This window comes from Coenobita brevimanus, chromosome 95 (assembly GCF_032717465.1).
Source record: "Coenobita brevimanus isolate Jiangsu-jjx chromosome 95, ASM3271746v2, whole genome shotgun sequence".
Lineage (NCBI taxonomy): Eukaryota > Metazoa > Arthropoda > Malacostraca > Decapoda > Coenobitidae > Coenobita > Coenobita brevimanus.
The window spans coordinates 25,598,631-25,622,197 of NC_137048.1; the positions used below are offsets into that span (position 1 = coordinate 25,598,631).

The 23,567-nt window shown below is 41.5% G+C and overlaps 1 protein-coding gene and 1 non-coding gene across 2 annotated transcripts in view; both read right to left on the minus strand.

Moving 5' to 3' along the window:
* LOC145413294 (adenine DNA glycosylase-like) overlaps positions 1–22,708 on the minus strand; it is an 81,325-nt gene extending 58,617 nt beyond the window's left edge. The window contains exons 1-2 of the mRNA XM_080283022.1: positions 22,668–22,708; positions 6,475–6,657 (exon numbers count right to left, since the gene is read on the minus strand). Coding sequence (XP_080139148.1) covers positions 6,475–6,655 — 181 coding nt within the window. The 5' untranslated portion in view covers positions 6,656–6,657; positions 22,668–22,708. The remainder of the gene's footprint in view (positions 1–6,474; positions 6,658–22,667) is intronic.
* Positions 17,314–17,432, minus strand: LOC145413314 (5S ribosomal RNA). The gene has a single exon (XR_013899713.1). It is a non-coding gene; the product is annotated as a 5S ribosomal RNA (ribosomal RNA).
* Positions 22,709–23,567: the final 859 nt, after the last annotated feature.

Here is a 23,567-nt window from a genome sequence, read left to right on the forward strand (position 1 = left end):
CTAAGTTTGCCCAATTCAATGGGCCATGCATCCTTTCACTCATTATTCAAGCCCACTGAATCCTGGCTCCATCACAGGCCAAAAAAAAATTTCACCCCATTCTGTAGCTTCACATATACCAATCTGACAGAGTCAAACTGAACGCTGTCATGTTAAAAAGGGGTGCCAAAACCCTGGTTAAGCATTTCTCCGCACAAACTTCATCCAGCCAGCTCAGTCTGTTGTCAGTCTCTTAGCCTCACCGATTTCCATATCTCTCTTCCTTACACACTCATCAACCATATCCTTCCACCTTCTTCTTGGCCTACCTGGCCTCCTCCCTCCTTAGATATACCTTTTTCATCACTTTATTGCCATCCATTCTCTCCACAACACCAAACCATCTCAGTACACTCTCTTTGATTCTGGTGTCCACAGACTTCCTCACTCCACATCTTTCACGAATCACATTATTCAGTATCCTATACACTCTGTGTACTCCACATGATTTCCTCCGCAGTCCCATCTCCACTGCTCTTACTCTTGACTTTTCATTTTCATGCCACATCATAGTCTTACATCTGTATGTTAGAGTTAGCACTAACACTCTCTTACGTAAGCCTCATGCAGCTGCAACACTCAAGCCTCTGTTTTTAATCAAGGCCTTCATAGCACCAGTTACTTTCCTTCTTTGTGTCACTCTACTTTCCACTTTTTTTGCACACTTTCCTCTCTTTTCTATCACTGTACCCATGTATTTGAACTCTCACCAATTCCAGTCTCTCTCCATTCACTGTAACATCACATTAGAAGTCACCTTCTCTCTATATAACCATCACTACTCATTTCTACATCTACTCTCAAAGCACGACGTTCGAAGACATCAGCAAAACTCTGCACTAGTCTACCAAACTCTTGTCTGGTATTTGCAAGTAACACTGCATCATCAGCATACAACAGATCTGAGATATTCCATCTGTCACCATTCATTACCAATGTCATCCCTTTCTCCATTATTCTTGTTTTTACTTCTCACATCACCCCATCCATATATATACTGGACAACCATGGGGACATCACACAACCTTGTTGCACACCCACACTGATGGTGAACCAATCACTTAAATGCCCATTTATCCTTACACATGCCTCACTACCATCATAAAAACTTGATGGCACCTATCAACTTACCATCTACACCGTACATGTGCAAAACCTTCCACAATCTTTCTGTCTACTTTGTCGTATACTTTTTCCAGATCCATAAATGCCATAAACACTTTATAGTCCTTCTCACACGCCTTCTCCACTGTCTAACTGCAAATATTTGATCCACATATCCTCTGCCACTCCTAAAGCCACCCTGTTCATCACTCACTAGGACTTCTGATATCCCTCTTACTTTTCTACAATAATTCTTCCATATACAGTACCTTCCCTACTATGCTCAACAGACTTATGCCACGATCATTCTTGCACTCACTTCGCTCACCTTTATTTCTGTACAGGGGTACAATCATTGCCTTTTTCCACTTCACTGGCACAGTTTCTCTCATCCATGCCTTCTTACATATCTCTAACAAACACTTCATTCCACTCTCTCCACTACACTAAACCCTTTCGCACATGGATAAGTTAATCATTTTTGTGGGACAAGACGTACCTGCTTCTTCCCTCCCCCCCTGCCCGCTGCGCGCTCCAAAAATGTGTATTCTCGGCTTATTTTCACCACCCAAACATGTTTATTTTGCCGCAAAACCCACATATTCCTATTTGTCAATATTTGTTTTACACGATAAGAAAAAAAATAAACGCTATACGTACATTAGGGCCGCGTGAATAAACATTCAAGAGCATACATTTCACTTCCCAGCATCATAAGTCCAATGTTTACTAGTCAATCTCTACATGTTACACATCATTGGAAAGGGAATTTTATTAGCTTTCGAATGCCAGAGGTCCCACTTTGATACGAGTATGGTGTTCGAGTAATAAGCGAAAAAGTAAAACCCATTTCCAACAGACAACAGATTTTTTTATTCGGGGAGCTTTAGTAAAAAACTTTTCGTGCCACTGTCATGTTTTTCTCATCCTATGCAGAATTTAACTGGCTTTCATTTGAGCCCAAAACAGTGATCCTAAGCCTCATAGTTTTCGAGAAAAATACAAAAAACTATGGAGCACCCACATCGTGTCGTGACTGTAGGACAGTTTCCTGCCTAAGCTATTGCACGTATTTCACTAATGCTTTGTACACTAGATATGCACACTATATTCACATGATTCACTGTCACTATTATTATAGCTGAATACTCAAATTTGGTGCAGGGTAGAGGCAGTGCAGCTGATTAGAAACAGTAGCATAATCTTCCTTGGGCCAACAGCTGATAGCGACCAGGATTGCTTCACAAACACCAAATTTCCTATTGCAAACACCAAATCTAATCACAACAGTGCCCAAACACTATACACAAGAACTACTGGTACAGTGAAATGTGTTGCACAGCCGGGACAGGAGTAAGAGTGGAAATTTAAAGGGACAGAACCGAGCAGTACCTTCCCCACTCACAGCTCATTTGGTACGGAATAACCTGTCCGCTCTCTTGTTGGTATCGGAACCCACAGTTGCCAACTTATTACTTTTGACAAGGAGCAGGAAAGCTATGACGCCTCCAAAATTGACGCCGATTGGCCAAAAATTTTTCCTCTGACAAAAGTTTTTATGCTTTAATGACACCAAAAGCGTCAACAAGTATAGTCGTGGCCACACCCATACGATGACAAATGCATCATCATTCGCAAAGGGGTTAATCATCTCTGCATACATCTCACCAACCCCAGCTGCTTTCTCGTTTTTCCATCACTTCACAGCATTCTTCACCTCTGCAAGTGTCACATTTCCTGGCACTGCATTCCTTCTCTGTATGCTCCCCAAACCAATCATGTTAACAGTCACTATGCTCTCTCCATTCCCATTCACCAGACTTTCAAAATATTCTTTCCATCTGGTCTTTATTTCATCCCCATAGGTTAATAATCTGCCACTTACATCCTTCACACTTTTGCATTTTCCACTGTCACTTCTACATTTCTGCACCTCTTTCCAGAATAACTTCCTATTTTCAGAGTTATTTGCATTCATTTTCTTCCTAGATCATCATTTACCTCCATCATTTCCTCTTCACTAGTCTCTTTATGTGCTTCTTGATCTCAATATATTCATTTCTTATTTCAACTGAACCCCTGTGTTGTATTCACTCTAGCCACCTCTTCCTCTTTTCCTCCACTGCCCTCCTAACCTCTTCATCCCACCATGCCATACCTTTCTTCTTTGTTGTTACTCTTGCCACACCACACACCACTTTAGCATTCCCAACTAAGCAGTCCCTATATACATTCCACAAGCTGTCCAGATCCATTTCATTCCAATTCACTGATTCTAACTCCTCCCCAACTTTGGCCTTGTATTCATCTACCATTTCTCTGATCCTCAGCTTCGACTTTCAGACTGTCTCCCTGGCAGCTCCCCTCTATCTTGGTCCACCTCACTCCTCTCAGCTTGACCTTGCATACCACAATCATATGAGCTGACAAACTTTCACATCTTTCTCTCACTCCCCTTGTATCGGCAACACTACCTGGCATCGATTTCTCTATAAGCATGTAATCAATCAGCTCCTTTCAACATGATCTCCATTCCCTCTATACCATGTATATTTATGTGCATCTTTGTGTTTAAAATAAGAATTACAAACGCACAACCTCCTTTCCTGACACATGTCCTTCAGTCACTTCCCATTATCATTCACTCCTGGTACTCCACTACTACCCATTATATCACGCACAGGACCAGTGCCTACTCTACCATTCATACTGGCCATTACAATCACTTTATAACTCCGGGGTATTTTGCCTACTACTTCATCCAGCTCATCCCAAAACCTGTCTTTCTCTATCTCACTCCCGTCATCACACGGTGCCTACACTACACAGTGCATACCTGACTTAACCTATTGAATTTTTATGGTATGATCATACAGAGAATGCTTCTGAACAGAGAGATGAAAAGGGCTATATGTGAGTGGGTCTGAGGATGGAAGAAAAAAGAAAGCAAAGAAGAATATAGAGTAAGCTCTCAATTATTCATCGTTGCGATATCTGGCCCAAAGCAATATCCGGTGCTGCTGGCTCGTCTCTATTAAAGCAATATCTGGCAAAATTATGCAACATCCGGTGCAAAGCAGGAAGTTACCTGAGGTTCTATGCAATATCTGGCAGGAAGGCATGTCAACCGGCTCATACACAGTAGACAACCAGCACCTGGGAAAACCCCGCAACACATCAGCCAATGAGAATGCCCACAGCAAGCCAGCCAATCAGAATTCGTGGCAGAAGCAGCCCAACCAGTGCGCCAACTTACTGTCGTTCTCTCATCCTCCCTTGTGGATTTCGCATAGTGAAGACGTATCTGTGCACTCTGTTGTGACCATGCAGTAGCAAAACCGTGGTGCTCAGACTTACTTTATGGCCTCCTATGCCTCACTTGTTGTTGCTGCAAAGCTTGTGGCCTCTAGGTGCTTCGTGTCCTAGTGGTCTACCGTGATTCTGAAATTACTGTACCCATATAATAATTACTGCCACTAGATCACATGGGATTAAGTGCACCGTACTGTACTGCATGGTGTACAACTATACCCTCCACTGATGCCAACACTAGATGGGTACATTTTACACTATGTACTATATTCCTGTACTGTATCAGTACTGGATTGTACTTTACATTTAATTTTTATCTTTTACTCATAGGAAAGTTTTTAGGATAGTGGGTTGAGACAGAGAGTAACACAATATCCAGCTCAACACCAAACGTTGAGCCAATGGGGTGGGTACTATGCAATATCTGGCGTTTCACTTTATTCGGCATAGGACTTGGGTGAATTACAACGGGTAATTGAGAGTTTACTGTAGTTAAATGTGGGAAATGAATGAGAAAAATGGTGATGTATGGAGGCTGAGTAAGATGAAGAACTGATGAAGAGCAATGAACTGATGAATGGATATGGAGATGCACATGACAAGTGTTGTACTTTTTTTTTTTTTTTTTTTTTTTTTTAAGTATATGGAATGCTTCTGTACCCCCCCAAGATTGTTTGTGAAGCATAAGATTCTAAGGAAAGAAGTGCCCATGGGTCAAGTTACAAAATAATAAAATAAAATAAAATGCAAACTGCAGTGGAACAAGGTCCAGGAGTGCATAGTATAGTCACGGCAAAAGCGTAACTGTAAAGAAGTGAAACACTGAAGTAATGTAATGGCATTCAATTCCTCAAATATGAAGAAAGTAATACTGTGCCATAGTGAGACCTGGGCAGTAAAGGAGGAGTACGTTCATAAGCTCAAACATACTAAGGTTAGAATGATCTGACGGACGGGTAGTGCATCCTTGAATGACAAGTCTGGAGGTTAGGACTGCAAATAAAGAGTTGACAAGAAGACTGCAATTTGAATGTATATATGTTGTGATAAGAAGGGGCAATGTGAGATGGTTTGGGCATGTGGAGAGGATGGCAGCTGACAACAAAGTGCGAAGATCAAGAGCTGTGAACGTTGAGGGTAGAGTTGTAAAAAAAAAAAAAGAGGTTTGGGACAAAGTCATAAAGTGCAACCTCAGGGCTAACGGAATGAAAAGAGAGGCTGGTAGAGATTGAGCAGCATGGAAGGCCATCATGTGGCTACCAAGGTTGAAGGAAGCAAGCACACTGGAGCCTTTATAAACAGCACAAACAATGCAATGAGGAGTCTCTCCTAAGTTTATTTAAAATCATCTTATATCATTGTAGTAATGGATACAATGGGAATTGCTTTTAACCTCTTCACTAAGTTGAGTAATATTCTGTTAGAGCCCAGAATAAATTGTTTACTGATGGAGGTAACAGATGAAGCATGATGATACAAGTGCTGTTAAGAACATCTACAGAATGACTAACATTGTAGCAAGAAATGACAGTTGATATGGAACAAATGCAAACAAGAGATACACTGCCATACCATGAGTGAATTCCTAGGGGAAAAAAAAAAAAAAAGGCAAAGCAAAATATTCCAGTAAATTTTTCTATCATAAGTCACATTAAATAATGTCATTAAGATATAGTAATCAATGCATATATAATCTTCACATTCTAAACATGATTACAGGATGTAAAAAAAAATGGTATGGCAAGGACTGAATTGTCCCCAAAAAATTTTTCCCATAAGTATTTAGGCTGCATGAGATCCTACTGTACTCTCTTCAAATAAATAAAGATGATAACAAAGGTGCCCTCAAAAAGATCCCTGTTTCTCCTCCAAACACAGTTACATAAATACAGTACATTTCAAAAGGCAGCATTCCATGCATGCATGGATCAATAATTACAGTACCTGATTTCATCTACAAGCATTAAAGCCACACCACTAATGTTGAAATTTTCCTATCACATGAGTTGTGGAACCCACCTGCATAGACCCTTTTATTCCTGTCAGGTTCAGTGGCTGCAATTGTACGCCATGGTAATACTCGCTTATTGCCATCATACCATGCCAGCAGTCGCTCCTGCACCCTAGTCAACTCATTTGCTGTGAAGTGATGCAAGGGTCCCACAATGGGACTAGCAGATGACTTGGCTGATCTCACCATACCTGCAACACAATACTGTACAGAAAAGAAAATCAAGTACCAGTAGGCCTATAGTACTGATATACAATTTAGTATTTCTCAATACTGACAAAATATCGAATCCAGTACTGGACATTCTCCGGTTACTTACACAGAATAACTGTCAAACTCTATATGACAAAGCTATAAAACTAATTAGCCTACTATCATCATCTATGATGTCTTGCTTCTTCCTGAGGAAATGCCCTGAGAGGGGACGGCCTTGACAGAAGTGTCTTGAGATCTCTTTATCCTTAGCCTACCTGTTTCTCTTGCTATACATTACGGTACGGTACATCTCTTGCATACTGAAGTGGCAGTATCATTACATACATAAAGCTGAGCTATTATCAAAGTGACTGAGGACTGGGAAACAGATTTTTTTTTTTTTTAATAAACTATAAACTATGCCTTCAGCTAACTTTCAACTTTCATGGAACACCAAATCTTTTTAAAGCAGCTGAATGGCACACAGGAAATTTAATGAAAAATGTAATATACTACTGGTTTGTTAAATAACAATCTTCTATACTTTCTGGCCCTCCCATTTGTCCACTTGGTTGTTCAGTTTGGTAAAGTAAGGTAAGGTATGGCTACAAAAGGCTGCAACCTTAAGTTAGGATGTTTATGAGTTAAGATCCCCTTGCATGGTCATATTAAAAACACATCTTTCTGGTGCATTTTTGTATGTAGCTTGAAACTGACCTTCACTTCCCTGGAAAAATCTCTTTGGGGGAAATGTCATTTATTACCCCCCAAATAACTTTTCCTGTGAGAAGTCTGAAACACACACACACACACACTCTTTCTGGTAACCGAGTACAATGTTAAAACAAATACATACAGCATCCTATACAGTATTTGGTGAAGCATGAGGTGGTATCATACCAATGTAACATAAATCAATATATCATTACCTAATAGCTTAAAAAATTTCAAAGAGATACTTCTGGAAAAGGCTATTTAGCCTATGGCTCCACCTCTAAATTTGTCATCTCTCAGTGGGTCTTGGTGGTCCACGCATTAATGATATATATACCTATGGGTTTCAGTATTTACACAGGTATGATTTTTTTTCCCTGCAGTTGATTTAATTTTCGGAATTACACCAAACTAACGAATGCCGTAATTAATATGCTCATTACTTAGTTTATGCAATTCTGAGCTATACCTCTTTAATAAACAGTTATTGGAAATGTAGTTTTACAGACAGTAAAGCTCTTTTAAGGCAGACAAGTACTGTGAATGACATACTTCCAGTTCAGGCTACACAACTGGAAGTGTCTTCCAGTTCAGGCTACACAACTGGAAGTGTCCAGTTTAAGAAAAGACAGGCTGGGGGAAAATTTGTCTCAGGATACCCTGATAAAGACTAGAGTGCCTGTACTGTGTCTATCTATCTATCTAGTGCTAGACGCCTTAATTCCGTACAGGTTGGCCACAAACAAATCGCCTCAATGTCATCTTGTCCCCCGCCATTTCACTGCCCTGCTCCCAGCTCACACCCCTCTCTCTCATATACCTCTCCACTCTATCCCCCCACCTCATCCTTGCCCTCCCCCCCCTCTCCATCCCTCCACCTCCCTTACATACACTCTCCTCGTCAGTCTCTCGCTCTCCATCCTCCCCACATGGCCAAACCACCTCAATGTGTTTCTACTAATGCTTCCCAGCACATCCACATCCACACCACAATGCTCCTTCACTTCCTCATTTGTCAGTCTGTCTCTCCATGTGACTCTATAAGCTCCTCTCAAATACCCTAACTCATTTCCACTGCCCTCACACCCGACTTTGTACCTCCAACAAGGTCCTAGCTTCAATTCCATATGTTATGAGTTCCTATCACAATACTGTCATGCAGTAAAATTTTCACTTTCATGCTTACTTCCCTGTTTCTTATCACTGCTTTCAAAGAACCAGCAACCTTTCTTCCTTGTTGTACCCTTTCAAGCACTTCATCCTCAAAACTTCCATCCTTACTCATCACACTACCCAAATATTCAAAAGCACTCACATTTTCCATTTCCTCCTCATCCAACCTCACTGTAAATTCAGTTACTTCATTTCTCTCAAATACCAGAATTTTCATTCATTCATTCATTCATTGCCAGATGCCATGTATCCCAAACGGGGTGGCCAACGGCCTAGAGTTAATTGTTTTACAGGGAGGGGCACTAATCCTCCACCGACACGTAGGGATGCCAACAGCATCTGGTGTTCCCAGGCGGTCACCCATCCAAGTACTAACCAGACCTTTGGATTCCGTTTCTTACATATTCGCCCAAACCCTTTCACCAAGCCTTGCAACTCCCCTTCGTCTTCACTTAACAACACAGTTTCATCTGCAAACAACAGTACATGGAATTTTCATACACTACCCTCTCTCATTAAGGCCGCTCCAAAATCCACTGCCATACCTTGTTTCTCTTCTATAAACCCATCCATGTACAGAACAACCAAGGAGACATGACACATCCCTGTTTCAATCCAACCTTCAAAGAGAAAAATTCACTTAGCTCACTGTCCGCACTCACTGCAGCCTTGGCAACTTCGTACATACCATTCACGGCGTTCAATGACTTCCCATTTACTCTCTAAATTTTTAATATTTTCCACACTCTTTGTCCACCCACCTTGTCATATGCTTTCTCCAAATCCACAGAGGCTGCATACAACTTCTTTCATTTCTCTAGAAACTTTTCCACTAAAGATCTAAGAATGAATATCTGATCTACACAACCTCTTCCCTTCCTAAAACCTCCCTGTTCTTCTCCAACTAATTCCTCTGTTATTTTCCTAACTCTGTCAACAGTATCCTACCATATACTTTTCCTATTACACAAAGAGGACAAATGCCCCTATGATTAGCACACACTTCTTTTTCCCCTTATCCTTTGTACAGGGGAATAATTATATTGTACTTGACTTCCAATCCTCCAGGACTCTACCTTCCTCCCAGGCCAATCCGCACATCTTCCACATCCATTCTACTACTATCCCTCCCCCATGCTTCAGCATTTCACAACACACTCCATCGATTCCTGAGGCTTTCCCCATTTTGACTTTCTTCATTGCTTCCACAAATTCTACTGATTTCGTCTTCTCTTCTCACATCCCTCCATCTCCCAGCCATTCCCCAGCCACTTATACTCACAATACTTCTATTCTCTATGTTCAACAATTCCTTAAAGTGTTCTCTCCATGTGCTCACTTTTTCTCCCTTCACGAATAATCTACCAATTTCTATCTTTCACCCCCTGACCAGCTTCTTTATCACCCTGTCTAACTCTCCTTACCTCTTTCCAAAACATTTTCTTACATTCCCTCCACTTTACACTCAAATTCCTTCCAAATTCCTCATCCACTCTCTTCTTACTCTCTCATACTATCTTTTCATCTCTCTCTTCTTCTCTACATATAAATCTCTCTTCTGTCCCTCAACTTCCTCCACACCTCTGTTTCTCATCCACTCACTATATGCTTTCTTTTTTTGTGCCACAGCCTGTCTCACCTCTTCATTCCACCATGCTGTTCCTTGCATCCCCTTTCATCTTCTGTTCACCCTACACACCACCTCACATGCTGCACAGATCTCTTCTGTGAATATTTTGCACATACGTCTATCCAACATTATGACCACTTTCTCTCTCGTTCCCACAGATATCGTCACAGTGGTCTTATGGTTCATCGACATAACGTGGTGTGTGCCCGCCTCAGACTGGGCTACCGACGTGTGTGGCACGTGGCTGGGGCGGGCAACGCACCTCATTTCTCCTCCTGTAAGCTGTGTGATGCACCCAATGCCAACACCCTTGACCATTATTGCTTGCAATGTCCACTTGTCTCTGCTTTAATACCACACAGACTCACATTAGTGGACACTTGTAAACATTTGTTGGAAGATGATAACCTAATGTTATTCTCATGCGTCATCCACACTTTGGTGAGTGTTAATTTGTTATAGATCGACAGCGTGTCCTGTGTGGCATGAGTCCCCCTGTACTCACCTCACATATGGCCGCATAGCACTGTAATAGGTTTGTCGCCTTCGGGCATAATAAATTAATCAATTCAAATCAATCTTGCACACACCTTCCACGTTCCCCATCTGCTCCAAATCATATTTACCCAGTCACTCTTCCACTTCTCTCTTATATTCTGCCTTTCTTCCATCCTGTACAGTGTAAGCTTATGAAATGTACAGTACAAGCAATAAACAATATGGTGTAAACATTGCCAAACAATTTTTTTTTTTTAACAAATGCATAAGTGCTTCTGTTTAGCTGCTTTCTTTTGTTGCTGACTGAATAAAATGCTGTATTGTTGTTGTTACTCAACCCTGGTCCACTGGACTGAGCAGACTCATCGACCACAGGAAAGCACCTGCCCCTATGGGGGTGTCCCATAGGTTTCCTACACTGTTGATGTTGTTTCTCAGCCTTTGTATGGCATGTGCTGTCCAATATTCCATTATGTGTTATATTGTTTGGGCTTAATCTACAAGCTGGACACAAGTCATCTGTAATTCCACTAACCCAAATCTAAACTGGTACTTGTGATGGCTGGGTGATGTCATGCTTTTGGCCTAGCTAGGTGCACTTGATTATTTAAATATACCTTTGATGGGTGGACGTCAAGAGGGGGGCTTGTAACGTGGTACTGTAACCGAAATGTTGTACTGCTCTGCATGTGAAGTGGGTATATAGGTGTTTTTTCATTGCTGTTTATCAGATGGCATCTGCCTGTCCCAGCATGTGGTGTTATATGTGGCATTGCAGGGCTCCATACACTCACTGCAACTGGACCACCCAGCATCTCATAGATTTGGTATCTGGGACATAGCACCTGTTGCTACATAGCTACTCGTCAAAAAAGACCATAATTCTGCAGTGGATAACCTTGCACATGGGCATCTGAGGCAATGATATTACTGACAAGACAGCTTCAGTAATCTTTAAGGAGACATGGAACCATGTTATTTGGCAGTTTTCTTGTTTTTATCCTTACCTTAGCTCTTCGTGGGATTCTTTAAGTGTTTTTCTTTTTTCTTTAATATCTTTTAAAGGTGGTGAAAAGTATTTTAAAAAGTGGTGTTTGCTTACTAACAGATGCCATCTTGTGGTGTGCAAAGACAGACAGATACCATCTTTGAATGCGTTTTTAACAAAATTACCCTTACCAATGTCTATTTATCCAACCAAAACCTGAATTTTCCTAACTTAACCTAATCTTATTATTAAAACTCTTTACCTAATACGCACAGCCTTTCCATACAGTATTTTCTATTGAAATGAGTCTTTCACAGGTTACTTATTATTCCTGGATTACCACAGTCACTGGGGATTTTATAAACTTACCTCTGAAAGCTGTAAATGATTTAAAATGTGTAAATATTCAGCTGATCCTTGCCAGCAACCGGCCATATTTAACGTTCCTAAAGCTCATTTTTAAATTTGAGAGCTTGCTGTCATGTGCATGTGAGGTTAGGTTGGATTTGGTTTGGTTTGATTAAATCATAAGGTTTCCCATTGCTTTGATACACGATACACTGACGCGACCAGTCGGAGCAATGGTTGGTAAACTATGCAGCCAGTCGGAGAGATCATCAGTCTACCACAGGCGACCTGGCTGCATCCTTTAATATGGTACCCCACAATAGATTTATTTTGTCTTTTTCCAATTGTTTCTTGCAGTCACAATGGAACAGTTAACTACCTGTGTTGTTTATGTACCAAAATTACTTACCTTGACATCATGGACTTGTTATAATATAGGTGGAGTGACTGCACCTGTTTGATAAAGAATTACCATCTTATGTATTCCAACCTCACCTAAACTATTTTATGCTGACCTAACCAAGCTTATCCTAACCTAACCTATCCCTTCTGTAATCATATTTTCCTTATTTATTGATGGACCCCCTTCATACTTGAAAATGTAATTCTCTACACCTTTACAAAGTCACTGATCAGTTCAAAGGTACCAGTAGGTAAAAAAAAGACAAATTATTTTAAAGAGGTGGTCAAGGATTGTGTGGGTAAAGTTGAAAGTTGGAATACAAATGTGGGCGATTGTGTGTGTGTATGCGCCAACGCAAGATCGTGCTAGAAGAGTGAGAGAAGAGTTCTGGACAAATGTAGAAGTGTGCATGGAAAAGTTTGGAAGGAATGAGAGAGTGTTTTTGATTAGTGATATGAATGGTAAAGTTGGGAATGTGAAGGTGGATGGAATAGTTGGTGAGTGGGGTGTGCCTGCTGAGATACATGAGAATGGGAGTGCGTCAGTGGACATTTGGGCTGGGAGGGGGTTGGTGATAGCCAATACCCTCTTCAGGCATAAAATGATCCACAGGTATACATGGCGAGTGATGAGAAGGGTGGGTGGTGAACTGAATGAAAGGAAGGCAATGATTGATTATGTGTGTGTGGATGATAGGATGCGAAGATGTGTAATGGATGCAAGAGCTTTTAGAGGTTGGGGGAGTGGACTTTCTAACCACTACTTGGTGGTGGCCAGAATTAGGATTCAAGTAAGATGGAGGAATAGAAGAAGGGAAAGACAAGAGGAAGAAGTAGTTGCAAGGAGTGTGGAAAGATTACAAGAGGATGAGAAAAAGGCAGAGTATAAGAGAGAAGTGGAGGAACGATTGGGCAAATATGAATTGGAGCAGATGGGAGACGTGGAAGGTTTGTGTAGGATATTTACAGAAGAAATATGTGCAGCATGTGATGAGGTGTGTGGAAGGAAGAGAAGACACAGGGGGGTGCAAGGAACAGCGTGGTGGAATAAAGAGGTGAGACAGGCTGTGGCACAAAAGAAGAAAGCATACAATCAATGGATGAGAAAAAGGGGCGTGGAAGAAGTTGAGAGGTGGAAGAGAGAGTTATATGTAGAAAGAAAGAGAGAGGTGAAAAGATTAGTAAGAGAGAGTAAGAAGAGAGTGGATGAGGAATTTAGAAGGAATTTGAGTGTAAAGTGGAGGGACTGTAAGAAAATGTTCTGGAAAGAGGTGAAAAGAGTAAGACAGGGTGGAAGTGAAGTTAGCAGGGAAGTGAAAGATAAAAATGGTAGATTACTAGTGGAGAAGGGAGAAAATGTGAGCAGATGGCGAGAACACTTTAAGGAATTGTTGAACATAGAGGATGGAAGTAATGCGAGTATAAGTGGCTGGGGAATGGCTGGGAGAAGGAGGGAGGTGAGAAGACAGGAAGAAATCAGTAGGACAGAAGTTGTGGAAGCAATGAAGAAAGTTAAATCGGGGAAAGCCCCAGGAATTGATGGAGTGTGTGGTGAAATGCTGAAGCATGGGGGAGAGATAGTAGTAGAATGGATGTGCAAGATGTGCAGACTGGCCTGGGAGGAAGGTAGAGTCCCAGAGGATTGGAAGTCAGGTATAATTACTGTATTCCCTTGTACAAAGGAAAAGGGGAAAAAGAAGTGTGTGGTAATCACAGAGGCATTTGTCTTCTTAGTATAATAGGAAAAGTGTATGGTAGGATACTTATTGACAGAGTTAGAGAAAGAACAGAGAAAATAGTTGGAGAAGAACAGGGAGGCTTTAGGAAGGGAAGAGGTTGTGTAGATCAGATATTCATTCTTAGATCTTTAGTGAAAAAATTTCTAGAGAAGGGAAAGAAGTTGTAAGCGGCTTTCATGGATTTGGAGAAAGCATATGACAGGGTGGATAGACAAGGATTGTGGATAGTGTTAAGAATATATGGTGTAGATGGGAAGTTGTTGAATGCTGTGAAGAGTATGTACGATGGTGCGAAGGCTGCAGTGCGTGTGGATGGTGAACTAAGTGAATTTTTCTCTTTGAAAGTTGGGTTGAAACAGGCATGTGTCATGTCTCCATGGTTGTTCAATCTGTACATGGATGGGGTAATAAAAGAGGTACAAGGTAGGGTAGTGGATGTTGGAGTGGCCCTGGTGAGAGAGGATAGTGTTTGGGAACTCCCTGTACTGTTGTTTGCAGATGATACTGTGTTGTTGAGTGAAGACGAAGGGGAGCTGCAATGCTTGGTGGATGAGTTTGGGAGAGTGTGTAAGAAACGGAATCTAAAGGTGAATGTAGGGAAGAGTAAAGTGATGGTCTTTGATAGAGGTGAAGTCAGTGAATGTACAGCGAGGTTGGATGGTGAGGAATTGGAAAATGTGAGTACGTTTAAGTACTTGGGTAGTGTGATGAGTAAGGATGGAGGTTTGGAGGGTGAAGTGCTTGAAAGGGTACAGCAGGGAAGAAAGGTTGCTGGTTCTTTGAAAGCAGTGATAAGAAACAGGGAAGTGAGCATGGAAGTGAAAAAGTTACTACATGACAGTATTGTGATACCAACTCTAACGTATGGAAGTGAAGCTTGGACGTTGTTGGAAGGACACAAGTCAAGAGTGAGAGCAGTGGAAATGACGTATTTAAGAGGAGCCTGTGGAGTCACATGGAGAGACAGGCTGACGAATGAGGATATAAAGGAGCATTGTGATGTGGATGTGGATGTGATAGGAAGCGTTATGAGGAACACACTGAGGTGGTTTGGCCATGTGGAGAGGATGGAGGGTGAAAGACTGACGAAGAGAGTGTATGTGAGTGAGGTGGAGGGGGGAAGAGGGAGAGGGAGGCCTAGGGTGAGATGGAGGGATGGGGTGGAGCAGTATATGAGAGAGGGGGGGGTGAGTTGGGAGCAGGGCAGTGAAATGGTGGGGGACAGGGCGACTTGGAGGCGATTTGTTTGTGGCCACCCCAAACGGGATTGAGGCGTCTGGCAATAGATAGATAGATAGATAGGTGGTCCTACTGTATGTCTCCATCAGGTTTATCACAACTTCTCTGGCTCATTTATGTGAGGAGCTGGTGGTTCTGGAGCCAGATGCTTTGTCCTTGATTGATTCAGTCAAACGAGCAACCAGTGCACTGTGGGAAAGAGAACTCAACATGTATCTTCCAAGTACAATACTTGGTCAATATCACCTGGATTCCTTCCCCCACGCATGGGCTAGACTTAAGCTGAGGCATGTTGATAGGACACTAACTTGTACAAGCACTGGACATACCATCCTTGCCCCTCACTTAAGAAGCTTGAATTTGGTGGACATCCCTGCATGCACCCGGTATGGGCATGAGGAAACCATTGCCCATGTTTTACTGGTCTGTCCCCACAACTATATGGAAAGGTAGGTAAATGTACGCTTTACTTTAAGCAGCAGACAGATCTTACCAATTCAGTTAACATTTCTCCAGTGTGTTTTCTGTACTTTTCATACTACTACCAGGGTGGTAAATTACCTTTTCCTGCTGAAAAATTTTCCCCCCGTTATTATCATCACATTCCTTCAGCCATACCGGTACTATTGATGTTTCCGGTGTAATGGCAAAAGCTTACTCAACCTACTCAAAGGGGGATTTCATTTTCCAATTTACAAACTGGAGGTTAGGTTTGGTTAAATTATTAGGTACAGTTAACCCAGGTTGGGTTGGGTTTAGTTAAACACTTAGGCTAGGACAGTCCTTTCTGTCATTACACTGGCAAATCCAAAACGAGTTGTCACAGCAGAACAGCGAAAAACCATGGAGAAACAGAATGAACTAGAAATGCTTATTTAAGACCCCAGAAATAATCAGAAAAATAAGGCTTATTTACTACCCCAGAAATAATCAGAAAAATAAGGCTTATTTACCACCCTAGAAATAATCAGAAAAATAATGCTTATGCCTAGAAACACTGTAATCAGAAAAATATAACAGACTATCAGGAAGAAGAACTGATTTGGTAAGGTGCTTCTACTTAAAGCAGAGTGCATGTTTACCACGAGGTGTACCTTGAGGGATTATTTGGGCATACTGGCAGTGAGGCAGTTCACCCTGTGAACTCTCACTGGTGAGTTACCGTAGCTCTGGACCTACTCATGCAGGCATGGATTTTCAAGCTCCTCTGCATATCTCATCAGTTTTGAGGCCCTATACCCAGGCTCTGATGTAATGTCTATCAAGCTGCTGAGGCGGTAGGGCGGAAATGGTCACCCCTTGTCTGTTGCACCCTTCAAATCTCTAAGAAAAGTGGGTAAAAATTAATATGCAAGAGTTGGTCAATTTTTGGTAGTTCACATCACTCGATTTCGAAACAGAAAATATATTTTCTGGTTGATTTTCGTATGATCTGAATGAATTTGAACTTCATTTTTTTCAAAAATAACTCGCGAAACAAAAAATATATTTTCTGGTAGATTTTAGTATGATCTGAATGAATTTGAACTTCATTTTTTTCCAAAATACAGTAACTTGTTTTGGAGATTAGGTCTACCGATGGCAAAATATACCGGTACCTATTTTTGGGTAGTTATGGAAGCGGCCAGGTTGCCCGCAGCAATGTTTACCAACGATCTCTCCAACTGGCTGCATTGTTTGCCAACCATCGTTCCAACTGGACATGTCATTGTGTCTCGTGTCAAAGCAATGGGAAACTTAATGATTTAATCAAACCAAGCCTAATCCAACCTAACCTCATTTGCGTCTGACAGCCAGCTTTCCATCCATCCATTCATTGCCAGATGCCATGTATCCCAAACAGGGTGGTCAAGGGCTTAGAGTTAATTGTTTTACAGGGAGGGGCACTAATCCTCCACCAACCCCACTTGACACGTAGGGATACCAACAGCATCTGGTGTTCCCAGGCGGTCACCCATCCAAGTACTAACCAGACCCAACGTTGCTTAACTTCGTTGATCGGATGGGAAGCGGTGTACTCAACGTGGCATGGCCGTTGGCACATTTTAAAAATGCGCCTTAGGAACGTTAAATATGGCTGGCAACTGGCAGACATCAGTGGAGATCCAAGGTACTGTAAGATCTCACTATAACAGACTAATTGGGGCCCAAACCATTCCGAAAAATGCGAAATTCTGATATAAGCGACATCCAGACTTCCCCCTGCTAATCCGGACTTTTTCTGATATATCAGACATTAGTCCGGACCACATGAATGGTTTTTAAACTGTTTTGACTACCATTGCGGTACTATATAATAATACTGTACTGTACACTGATAAACATGTCTTTTATTTACCTTATTGTGGCGAACACAGCTGAAATGGTCAGGCAGTCCGGAGTGCTCCTGGCTTTATCGGACTTTATCTGATATACAGTAGAACCTCGGTCCTCGAACACAATCTGTTCTGGAAGGCTGTTCCAGGACCGAATTGGTCGAGGACCGAACTAATTTTCCCCATAAGAAATAATGTAAATCATTTTAATCCATTCCAAGACCTCAGATGCTTACCTATTTAAGTTTCAGCACTGGTACCAATGCTTTCCTTTACGAGGTGACTGTATATTTCTCTTGCCTTTTCACAAATTATATACTCACTAACACTGTCTCCTGCTATCTGTTTCTCATTGATGAAGATAAGCAATAATTTTTCCACTTCTTCAATTATTTTCCGCACTACTTCCCTTTTTTCACTGCCAGTAGCCGTACTGGACGAACTTGCTTTCTTTGGAGCCATTATTAGGGGCTAATACTGCACTGAATCAAGAAAAATGTGAAGCACAGCAGGACAACCACGCTGACGAACAACAAAGGTGGACACGTGACTGTCGGCCGGCCAGCTTCCCTTCGTTTGGCTACGTTCAGGTTGGTCGAGGTCCGATATTTTGGTCGACCTCTGGAGCAAAACAAAAATTTCTTGAATTTTTTGGTCGAGGTCCGATTTGTTCGACATGTGAGACGTTCGAGGACCGAGGTTCCACTGTATAGGAATTTAGTCCAGTAGCTCCTTGAGTCTGATAAAAGTGAATTCCGGTCTATTGAAGTCCATCATATCGAGGTTTTACTGTAATTAAATACGGGATTTTCGGTATATATCGTTTTTCAGCCCATACTGCTTTTTCCCAAAAAACCTATGCTTTTCTGATGGTTTCTGATGTGATCAACTCGATTCTGAGCATCATTTCCATAGGAAATGACCAGATTTTGAGATAAGACCCCCCTGTCTCCCTGCAATAATGGGGGATCTTGGGGAATCGGGGGTTTTAGGGAGGGGAGAAACACAAAAAATGGTCATTTCCGAGTGAAATGAGCTGATAATCGAATGAATCATATAAAAAAAAATCAGAAAATCCAAGGTTTCATAGGTAAAATCCGAAGCTCAAACTTATCCTAACCTAACCCAACCTAACCTGAAACCTAACCTAACCCAACCTAAAACCTAACCTAACCAAACCTAACCCAAACTGAGAGTAACCTACTTCTCAAACCTTATATCTTCTTACCTTACTCATCAGAATCAGCGTCCTCACTGATGAGGATAGAGAGTGCAGGGACCTAAGAAACTCAATGCTTGAATCGCTGTATTCAAAGCACCTTTGAAAAATGCGGCCAGGAACCGAGTGACATTTGTTGCACTGGACCGCCATATCTACTCTGATTTTGAAATGAAAGTGGGAGGTAGTGGGGGAAGCAGCGCAAAAGCTGACTGGCTGTAGGTGATCTGGTGACGGCTGTGATTGGCTCGCTTCGCGCCAGCATCGAGAGTTCAATTTGAACCGAATTTCGTTGAGCCAGCAAGTCATCCTAGCTGGGTTGGAAGGGGGAGGGTGGGGTGGGGGTACCCAAATATTATTACATCTTCCTTAAAACCAATTTGCGACAGAAGTGTATAAGGAAAATGTTAATGAACTGGAGGAGATGAGTGTGCGAACAAATAAAATTGACAGGAATGATTATGGGCTGAAAACCAACATTATCCGGATTTTCATGGTAAATATACATTTCCGAATACAAGTTTATAGCGGAATTGATTCAAAACAACATGGTCTACAAGGTGGTTGTGCCAGATTTCCCGGATCGAGTGTTGTGAACTACCAAAATAATTGACCGATGGGCCTAAGTCCCCTTTAAGAACCTAAAAATGTTTCCATGTTGTTGTTGTTGTTGGCGCCTACTCCCATCCGGGAGTTCTTGTCTTTACACAAGATGGCTTTATTTATTTATTTATTTTTTTTTTTTTCAGTCTCTATTGTTCATTTCTATGGTGCTTCTTATATTCATAATTACTTCTCTTCACTTCATTATTCTGCTCACTGTATTTGCTACAACCTGTAATTCATTTTGTTTAAGTACAGTAATCACTCTAATATCCGGACGCCCAATATCCGAACATCCCCACTATCCGGACATAAGAATGTTTCATACTGTACTTTTTTCCATACTATACTTACCTCATTTCACTCTTTAATGTCCTTTATTGGTGTGAATAGGGTGTTAGGAGCTAGGCATGTGCAGTAGGAAGGTGTTTTTCTGAGTTAGGCTAGGTTAGGGTCCATAAGTACCAGTCCAGGAGCCAGTCACCAGAATGTTTATTATTGTATGAACCTACTTCTAAACCCTCATTTTATGTTTCTTTTGCATTTATTTCAGTCATTTATGTGCCTTATTGATGTGATTTGGGTCTTAAATAGGTGCTATGCATGTCCAGAGGGAGTTGTATAGGTGTTTCTCTGAGTTAGGGTCCATAAGTACAAGTCCATAAGCTGGGGCCCAATATCCGGACAGAACCAGTATCCGGACCTACCTATGGCTCTGTTATGTCGGATATTGGAGTGATTACTGTAATTCTGTTATTGATTCTTTTCCTTTAATTTCTCGTTAAATCTTCGTATTATAAAAAATAATAATACTGTACTTTGGTTTTACGCCAGGTATCCCCGAAGGGCTAAGGCGTTGCCCCTAGGTAGAGGACTTTGGATTGGAGCGTGTAGCATTATATGACCAGATGCCCTTTCTGATGTCCACCAATGACCCTTGGGTGGATTCGATCCTTCGACCATTCGGTCAGAGCGGAATGCTCTAACCCACCGAGCCACAGCTTCACATATGAATAAACGATGCTGATTTTCATTCTCTTCTTGACACATGTCACATATTAGGTTAGGCTCATACCTTTTCTTATAATTTTCTGGTCAATATTAAGTGTTTGCCATTAATCAGGCCCAGCTGTCTGGGTTGAACAGAAACAATCTACACAATAAATAGGGCAGGAACAATCAAGTGAAAGCTGTCGCAAATGCATTAGTTGGGAATTTGATGAGTTAATTCTAATACCTCACTTTTGGCTTACCTTGCTCATTTCGGCAATTTTTCCCCTTCTTTACCCTTCACGAATGAGAGCACCTCTCTTTTAAATGAACCAATCATTTTCAAAGTAGACAGTGACGTCATGCCTCAGAGATGTGCAAGCCAATCAGATTCAAAGGAAGACATGTGGGATCCAATCACATTCAAAAGAAACGCACATGCAGCTCAGTCATAGATATGGCATTCCCCTCGTCGGCCACGTTGTGCGTGGGCTGTGAATATCTTCCCTACAATATCATTAGGGCGTGTTACAAGGATAATCAAGCCAGCATCGAGTTGTTAGTGAATCATGGCGTCCTGCCAGCCATACTGAACTGTCCTCTTTGCAGAAAAAAGTGCTTGAATAACGAGAGAAAACATCAGTTTTATTGTTCAGGTACGTACATAATCCCAAAGACGAAGAAGCGTCGCCGCTGCAATTACAGTGTAACACAGTACAAAGGCACCTTCCTCTCCTGGACTCAACTGCAGCCTTGGCAAGTCATCTGCTTCATAAACGAATAGCTGGATAAGTCCTGGTGTCACCACAGGACAATACAAAATCTTCAAATTAGCCTCTCAACAAGTACTGACTGGAGATCATTTTGCTCTGAAGTCACCCAGCACTGGTTTTCTAATCAAGAACCTACTGGAGGACTTGGTGTCAAAATTGAACTGGAGGAAACACTGGTAACCAGGAGAAAATACAACCATGGATGAGATATCCAACAAATCTGGCTGTTTGGTGGCATTGAATGGGACATGAAAAGAAGATTCGTTGTGCCTCTTCTTACAGATGACAGCACTGTGCTTCCCAGGAATAAGGACACCTTAATTCCTATCATCCAAAAATTCGTCAAGCCTGGGTCGGTCATCTACAGTGACTGTTGGAAGGCCTACAACTAGATGACGAAGGTTTCATCCATCTCTGCATAAACCACAGCCTCAACTTCGTAGATCCTGATAATCATGACAGTCACACCCAAAATATCGAGAGGCTGTGGTTGGATGTGAAACAATACATCAAGAGGCCTGGCATCAAGGCAAAATATCTGACACAGTACCTCGGGAGGTATTTATTTCTTAAGGAGCATGAGGGGTCGGAAATCCACGCCTTCCTCATCGAAACCGCAAAATTGTATCCTCCAAAACTCCAATCCACTGCCTCCCAGATGCCGTGGCTGTGCTATTCCACACGAAACAAATGAACGAGAAGATGACGCTGAGGACGAGCTTGACCTGGATGACCTTCCTATGCAATAAGGTATTGTAGGTTAAGTTAGGTTAGGTTGGCTTGGGTTGGATTAGGTTAGGTTAGGTTAGGTTAGATTAGGTTTGGTTAGGTTAATTTAGCCTAATTTCCACTAGTCTTTTATTTCATTTTTTGAGTTTTTTTGGTATGCTGAAACAAGCTGCAAATTGGTTTCTAATCATTACCCCAAAATCACTGAATGGATAAAAACCAAATTGCAACAGGTTTCAACATTAGAAATAACCAAAACAACCAAAAAACTCGAAAAAATGAAATAAAAAACTAGTGAAATGGAGTAATGGCAGACACTTAATACTGACCAATTTTCCTTCACTTCTAGCTTTTTGGTTCGCATCAAAAATATTATCTTTGCACTTTCAAACTCTATTTCCTCTAGGTATCTCTGTAGGCCTATTTCTTGTTCCACTGATTCCTTTGTCTTACTCCCTTTTCTCATGTCTTCACAAATTTCTTCTTTATTTTTTGTCATTATTTTTTCTCTTATTACCCTTTTTGCCACTCTCTTCTAATACGAGTGGACTTGTAAGACCCACACAACTTACCTAAACAAACCTAACCATATTATGGGTCTATCTCTGCAATAGTATGTCAGTGTCAGCGATACATCTTTACATACTGCATTTATCAGTCTTACTTCTCTGCTTGTGTCCTGCCCAAACGCTTATCTGATGCTTGGAAATACTACAATGCTTACCAAAGTAAACACTGCCCGAATTTTTTGTTTACAAATAGGCGCCAAGTCGCGAACAAGTACTCCGAATGAAACTTGGAACCGAAGCCGTAACTTTTTGTAATATATATAATTTCTAATATCCGTCTTGACAAAAGTGCTAAGTTATCAGAGAAAGTAATAAAATAATGTTAATGAAAAATGCACCTCTGAATGATGAAAACAAGTAATATTAATAGATTCGGTTTCGGTTTAGAGAGGCTTTCTCTTAGGCTGCGTAGTGCGTACACAGAGAAAGCAGGCAGGCGAGGTGGTTTCCGGCGGCGTCCCGCGCTGGTTACCTGCACGGGTAGGTGTTCACAAAGGAAGCAGGTAACCAGCTCCGATCCGCGCGATGTTAAAGGGACAAGGGGACGTTAAAGGGACAAGGTCGCAGTCAGCTGTGATCTACCAGGCATACAGTGAAGATGTCAAGCTCGTCGTCTAATGAGTTCATGTTGCTTGACAGTGTTCACCCAAAGATCAAAAGGAACAAAACTGCAACACATGAAATAAACTGCAAGAGAGGACAGCTTGGAGAATATCACCTTTTTTTTGTGTGATCTTAAAAAGGAGTTATATTAGCTATTCCGCAAACAATTGTGGGAATAACTAATAGTCTTTCCATCACAAAATGTTTAAATTTCATTGTTTCCATACCGATCCTGAGTCTACAATGACCGATTCTGATATAAAAAGGCGAAAAAAAAAAAAATGATTTCTGCATATTACTGGAGCGTCGCGATCTCCACAATTTCGCGCCATCGCCAGTCTGTACACCTCTACCTGCGCGGGTTGAGCAGGCAA